This window comes from Ictidomys tridecemlineatus, chromosome 7 (assembly GCF_052094955.1).
Source record: "Ictidomys tridecemlineatus isolate mIctTri1 chromosome 7, mIctTri1.hap1, whole genome shotgun sequence".
Classification (NCBI taxonomy): domain Eukaryota; kingdom Metazoa; phylum Chordata; class Mammalia; order Rodentia; family Sciuridae; genus Ictidomys; species Ictidomys tridecemlineatus.
Genome location: NC_135483.1, coordinates 185,070,552 through 185,077,197, shown reverse-complemented (window position 1 = coordinate 185,077,197; position 6,646 = coordinate 185,070,552). Strand labels below are relative to the sequence as shown.

Here is a 6,646-nt window from a genome sequence, read left to right as displayed (position 1 = left end):
TCTCCTTTACTGTGGACTCAGGGGTGGTCTTTGCTACCTTGTCTCTGTACCTTCTGTTAACGTGTGTTTATGGAATGATCTGAGCAGGAAACTCCTAAATGAAGCTGACAAATGCCAGGGCACTGCACTGGGAGTACATCATACCCACCTAATTACAGGACCCTGCTCAGAAACAACAGCAGCTGAGACACACCATGATGTGTACTGGCTTCTGGTAGTCCAGTAGGTTCTGAATCTCAAAGCTCCTTAGGGATCTGACAGGGCACTCCTCTCTGCACTGGAACATTCTGAGCTACCGGGCCTCCTTTTCCTTTGGTCCATCCCTGAGGTTGGTCTGCATGTTAGTGGACCTGACACAGAGGCAGGAGCTCCAAAAGGAGAGAAGATGGAATGAGGAAGGCAAACTAAAATATGCAAGTAATTCTGCTGAGAATGCAGGCATCCAAATGCACACTACTTAACTCCCCCTGCTGTGTCCTGAGTGGGTCTAACCGGGCGGGCTCCTGGGGGAACCAGCTTGGGTAGAAGTGCTTTGATTTCAGGCCTATCTCTGCCTCTTATCAGCTGTCTGAGCTAGCTCTGGCCTCTCCACCTCTGAGCCTCAGGCTGTCATCTGTACCTGGAGTACAGTACATCTTTTCTTAGGGCTTTTCTTGATGGCAGATAAGATAACTTAAGTTATGTGAAGTGTCCAGCCCACTGTAGGTCTCTCTCTTAGAATGGCTTTGGGTGTGGTGTGAGAATGCGGAGGGAAGAATGCTAAACCAGGGGAGTGTCTTCTACCAATTTTAGCAAGGTCAAGAGGGAAGACAAAAGATGCTAATAGCTCCTTCTCTAATCTCACCTTCTCCAATATGGGCCAAATGGTAAAGAAATTTCTCCCGCTTTAAGTTTGGGTTTGTTTGTTTTTTTGGTACCAGGGATTGTTGAACCCAGGACTCTTAATCAATGAGCCACATGCCCAGCCCTCCCCCCGTTTTTTTCATTTTGACACAGGGTCTCACAAAGTTGCTGAGACTGACTTTGAACTTGCGATCCTCCTGCTTCAGCTTCCCAAATCGCTGGGATGCTGGGATTACAGTGTGTGCTACCATGCCTGGTTGGTTTAAGTTTTGGCTGAACAGTCATGGCAAGAACACTGAGCTTTAAAACTCATCTTTTATAATCTTTTATAATCCCATCTTTTCCCATGAGCAGTAGAACTCTCCAAAAAGAAGGCTCTGATGTTTTTCATAGGCTCTTCAAGGTGAGTGGCAGAGCTGGGCCCTGTGCTGAAGGTCAGGGAAAGCAGAGAGGCACAGAATTAGACTAGCTAGGTAAAGGCCTGGGGAGCACGAGGAATTGGAAAGTACCTCTGAGAAGAAGTTTCCTCCTCTTTTACCAGGTAAAACCATCCCATAGCCTGGGATTTAATTGTTGTTAAACAATCCTCTTCCAATGCCCTTACAAGTGCCACCACCCCAGGCTGGAAAGCTTGTCAGAGTGTACAGAAAGTGCCAATCAGGCATCTGGAGTAGGCTCTTTGGGGGGCCTGTTTCTCTCCTGGGTGTGTTTAACACAGTTGTTTCATCTTCTGTAGAGGAAATCCATTGCTCAAGGCTGCTGCCCACTAATCACATCTTCTGCCATTAACTCTGGCCACATAGGATTTCTTTGAGTACCCCCTACCACCCCCCCCATCCCCAGAAGGACAGCCTCATGGTTTTTTTTTTTTGTTTGTTTTTTTGTTTTTTTGTCGTTTTCTTCTTCCTCAGAGAACTGGCTTCTGTGTCCTGGTCTTGTATCACCTCCTCAAGTAGGCAGCCTTTGCCTTCCCCAACTGTCCAGCTAAATTACTGTGACTTCCTTGTGCCTAGCCCAGCAACAATATCTTAACACTCATTTTACTTTGTCATACTTTATTCACGTATTTATTATGTGTTGTCCCACAAGAGACCAAGCTCCAGGAGGAGTACTATCTGCTGTGCGCTCCCAGCTGAATCCCCGGGGTGCTCCTCCTAGGCCTGCCACCTGCACCTAGTACATGCGCACGAATACAGGGCTCCTCACTAATGCGTAAGCAGAAAGACCTCTCTCTTGCCTCCAGGCCACCTGAGCCGGTCCACAGCTGTGGAAAGTACTTGATAGATAACTGAGAAGGGCTTCCAGAGGTTTGGAGATCCAGAGATCACACACGGTTCTTAACCTTTTTAGGGTCGCATATTTCTTTAGGAATTTGAGTAAAACACACACACACACACACACACACACACACACACACACCCCTCTCTTTTCCCCAAAGAACATAAATAGGCACCCTTAGCTCTGCTTACAACCCGTGGGCGAGGAGATTCCCGAGGTCCCAGATAAAAATCCTAGAGTTAAGAAAAATAAAGAAGTGGAAAGAAATTAGAAAACCAAACTTCAACACCGCAACAGAGAACTTTTTAAAGAGGACCTGCTTGAAATGGTCTTGTTCCAAGGAACAAGTTCTTGGATTGCAATTTTTTGCTAAAAAATAACAGGGGAACGGGGGGGGGGGCGGGGGTAACAATCGCTACTGCTCCTGGATCTGCCAACCGTTCCCTTCCTACACGTTGTAGAACAAGACGATCTCGCACACCTTCCGCAGGTGTATCGGAAAACAGTTTTGCCGGGTCGGATAAACACCTGCCCAGTGAAGCGAGGGCACTTTTGCCCGGCCGTCAAGAAAGCAGATCCCCCAGCCTCGAGCTCCTGGCACAGGGAGGTACAGGTGGGGTTATGCGCGCTCGGGCCCCGGCGTCCCGGGGCTGAGGACTCTCTCGGCGGTAACTGGCGCGCGCGCAGGTGCATCTGCACCTGCGGCGGTCGGCGCGGCGCGGGGCGGGGAAAGTTGTGACGGGGGCGGGGCAAGAGAAGGGAAAGTGGAGAGGTGAGGGAGGCAGAAAGGAAGGAGAGAAAAAGGAGGAGCGCGAAGAGAAGGAAGGGGAAGAGGAAGAGGAGAGAGGGATGGGGGAGGAGACGACGAGGAAGAAGAATGGGAGGAGCGGGAGGGGAGGAGGGCGGCCGCGCGGGGAGGAGTCTGCAAACTTTCTGTTCAAGGGCATTGTGGGAAGCAGCCATGGTCTGAGGAGGGCGCCTCACCTGTCAGCCGCGCGGGCTCCTGCGCTCGGCTCCGGCCCTCGGGTCCTTCGCGCTCGGTGCTTTCGGGACAGGGGCGGTGGCGGCCGGGTCACCATGGTGAGTGCCAGTGCGCCGCGCCTCGGCGATGACCCGGGGCGTGCGCGCTCCCGGGAGGCACCTGCGGCTCCAGGGCCCAGCGAGCGTCTTCCGAAAGGGGGTGGGGGCCCAGCAGAGTCAAGGTCTCCTAGCAGCAGGAGCCTCGGCACTACTGTCCCGGGCAATGAGGACGCGCCTGGGACCCCTGCCCAAGATCCCCGCAGCAACCGCGCTCCGCAGCTTCATTCATTGGATTCACTTTTGCCGAGCGCTTAGTGTAAGCCGGCACCGTGCCAAGCGCTGGGGATGTCGCGGGGGACCAGGTGGATCTCCGGCTTTCAGGGAGCTTATTTTCTAGGAGGAGGATTCGAAGGGAAGGAGCCGTGTAATAAACAAGCAAAATAAAGATAACTTCCGACACTAAGGAGTGCCCAGAAGTCGCGAGCACTACCGGGTGGAGACACAACTTTTGATTCGGCAAAGTCGTCTTGGAGGAGATGGTGGTGACATTTGGGCCTCTGAGGTCCTGGAGGGGCGCTGCAGGTAGAATGATTCGCGACCTCAATCCTCGCTTGTTGCAGAAGTGGGCAGGGCCAGAAGAGGCGGGTCTTTATAAACCAAAGTTAAGTTTTGGCTTTTGTTCCAACTGAGTAGGGAAACTTTGGGAGCATTTTAGCAAGAAAAGTGATCTTATTCACTTTATGCTTGTATCTTTTAGGCCATTGGTGAAGAATGGACGTATGTTTGTGTGTGTGTATGTGTGTGTGTTGGGGAGAGGCAACTGGAAGCCAGGAAACGTGCTACAATGCTATGAGGGTTACGGTGTCCTGCACTTTATGGAGAAGTAACTAGAGCTTCTCTTGCTCCTGCCTTCTGTTAGGGACAGCATGTTGAGAGTGCAGGGGTCTGAACTGAGAAGTCCCACTTCCCCAAGTGAACTCACTTCCCAAATCTGTGGAAGAGAATTGACCTGCAGGCCCGCTGTGGTCTCAACTGGCCCATTATAGGTAGGAGTAGATGGCCATGGTGTTAAGCAAGTTGATTGATAGGGAGAGCCATGGAGTGCTGAGCATCCACGGAAAGATCAGATGCTTGTTCCTAGGGGAGGCTTGGTAGCACACACTGAAGGCACCAGTTTTGCATGTTGGGGGTTCCTTGAAGTACAACATGATATAAAAAGGAGACTGTAAATAATGAAACAGCTGTCTTGGCTTGCTCAAGTTTCCAAGGAACAAGGTGACTGTGAGCCCAGCTCATTTGCCTAATGGAGGGTGGAATCAGGCCCTGAGTTTCTGAGTTGTTAAAAATGGTTTCCATCCTGTAGGTTGGAACAGGTCTGTGAGGAAAGGACCCCAAATTCTAGACAACACTTGGTGTGAGTTTTACCTTTTCTATCTGGTGTCATATGATGAGTTGATCAAAAATATGGGAAGTTTCTCCATCTTTTCTACCACGCCTTCCCAATGGAAAACACTGTTAATGAGCCCCAAGCGGAATGTCCAGCCCCTTACATGTAGGGTCTCATTGCATCCTGGTAGTGACCAAATGAGGCTCTGCAGTTACCTGCTCTGAGCTGTTCTTGCAGTGTGACCTTACACAATTCTTTGATCTCTCTCTCTCTCTCTGTGTTTGTTCCTTTGTGCAATGAGGATAATAGTTGCTTCTAACTGATAAGGTAGGGGTACTAAAATGTGGCCTGGGAACCCCTAGAAGTGCCCAAGACTTTTTCTGGAGGTCTGCAAACTCAAAGCCATTTTATAATAATATTAAGATGTTAATTTGACTTTTTATTTTCATTCTTCCAAGACTGCAGTGAAGTTTCTAGCCTAAGTGACCTGAAATCGTTCAAAAAATTAAATACAGAGGCAGATGGGAGAGTTCTACTGTCTTTCTTAGGGCAGGCATTAGGGAGCCTTACAGAAATGAAACAAAAAATGTCATTCTTTTCACAAGTTTCTTTATTTTTATTTTTTTACTTTGGAATTTTAAAATAAATTTAAAAAAAATATTTTGTAGTTGTCAATAGACCTTTATTTTACTTATTTTTAGTGCTGAGAATTGAACCCAGTGCCTCACACGTGCTCAGCAAGTGCTCTGCCACTGCGCCACAACCCCAGCTCTGGAAAATATTTTTATTGGCTATAAAAATGTTATTTATTTAACATGTAGTATGTTTATTATTATTTTTTTAAATATTTTTTAGGTGTACTTGGACACAATACCTTTATTTTATTTTTATGTGGTGCTGAGGATCGAACCCAGGGCCTCACACGTGCAAGATGAGCGCTCTGATGCTGAGCCACAACCCCAGCCCCTATTATTATTTTTAAATGAATTAATAAGTACCTAATTTTTTTCTATCTTAATTCTAATATAGTAAATAGCAATGGATATAACCTACACACACAGAACCATCTTTGAGGTTCTCAGTTTTTTAAGAGTATCCAAGACATTTCATAATTATTGTCATGGATCTGGTACAGGAACTATGAGTAGATGCTGGTGAAAGGACTTGGAGCAGCTTTGCCCATTCTAAGTGCTTAGAGCCACTAACTCTCATGTCATTACTGTCATGGGTGGGAAAGAATCCTTCCCTAGTGCTCAGCCCTCTTTATTGACGGCCAGTTTCTGTCTCCCTGCCTGGCTCCTACTTCCTGGCTGTTTTGCTAGGAAGCTGGAAGATGGTTACAGCAGGCCACCTTGTACTTGTACATGAAGCAGTTCTTGATTCCATGTACCAGCAACCCTGGTTTCATATCTCCTGTAGTTGGGACACAGTACTGTTTGCATCTGGATCACAGAGTTTAAATCAACTGTGGACTTTATCTTGCTTTTGTTTTAGAAATCTCTACCTTGGAAAAGGATGTTAGGCCTCTTGGGCTTCAGGAATCCCTCGGGCTGTCAGCCCAGTGTGCTTAAATCTTACTGATAGGAATTTTACTATTGAATGGTCAACAATGTTGATGGATGAAGGAGGATTTTCCTTTAAGAAGATAGCTGTGGAGAATGATAGAGTGGTGATTGAAAGGCTTTGGAGACACCTTTAGTAAAAATGCAAGTGGACTTTGATTTATGCTGTGCACATACTTCTGAAAAGTTGAGGTGACTTTTTCAGCTTCCTGATGAGCATAGCAGGGGATTCACCCACTGAAAGAAACCCCAAAGGTGACCCCTTTGGAAATACACAAAATCATCTTTTTTGTGTGTGTTGCAAATCCATTTCTCAGAATGTGTGAGGTAGACTTTAATAAAATATTTGAGTATGTTTAGATTTTAAATTTGACTTGAAAGAAAGATAACTTTCCAACTGAACTGTGCAGCCATCTCTTTACCAGAATTTATATTTCTAGTACAGTAAATTACAATGGATATAACGCACACTTCTTCCAAATCAGATTAAAAAAAAACTTTGCCCTGCTAGTTGTAATCTCATTGTGTATCACAACTAGGAAAGGTTCAAGGGAGT

The 6,646-nt window shown here is 47.1% G+C and overlaps 1 protein-coding gene across 2 annotated transcripts in view; it reads left to right on the top strand.

Annotated features, from left to right (window-relative positions):
- The first annotated feature begins 2,904 nt into the window (after positions 1-2,904).
- Ap1s3 (adaptor related protein complex 1 subunit sigma 3) overlaps positions 2,905-6,646 on the top strand; it is a 55,018-nt gene continuing 51,276 nt past the window's right edge. For both annotated transcript variants that reach the window (XM_078018090.1, XM_005330543.5), the window contains exon 1: positions 2,905-3,201. In XM_078018090.1, coding sequence (XP_077874216.1) covers positions 2,971-3,201 — 231 coding nt within the window. In that variant the 5' untranslated portion in view covers positions 2,905-2,970. The remainder of the gene's footprint in view (positions 3,202-6,646) is intronic.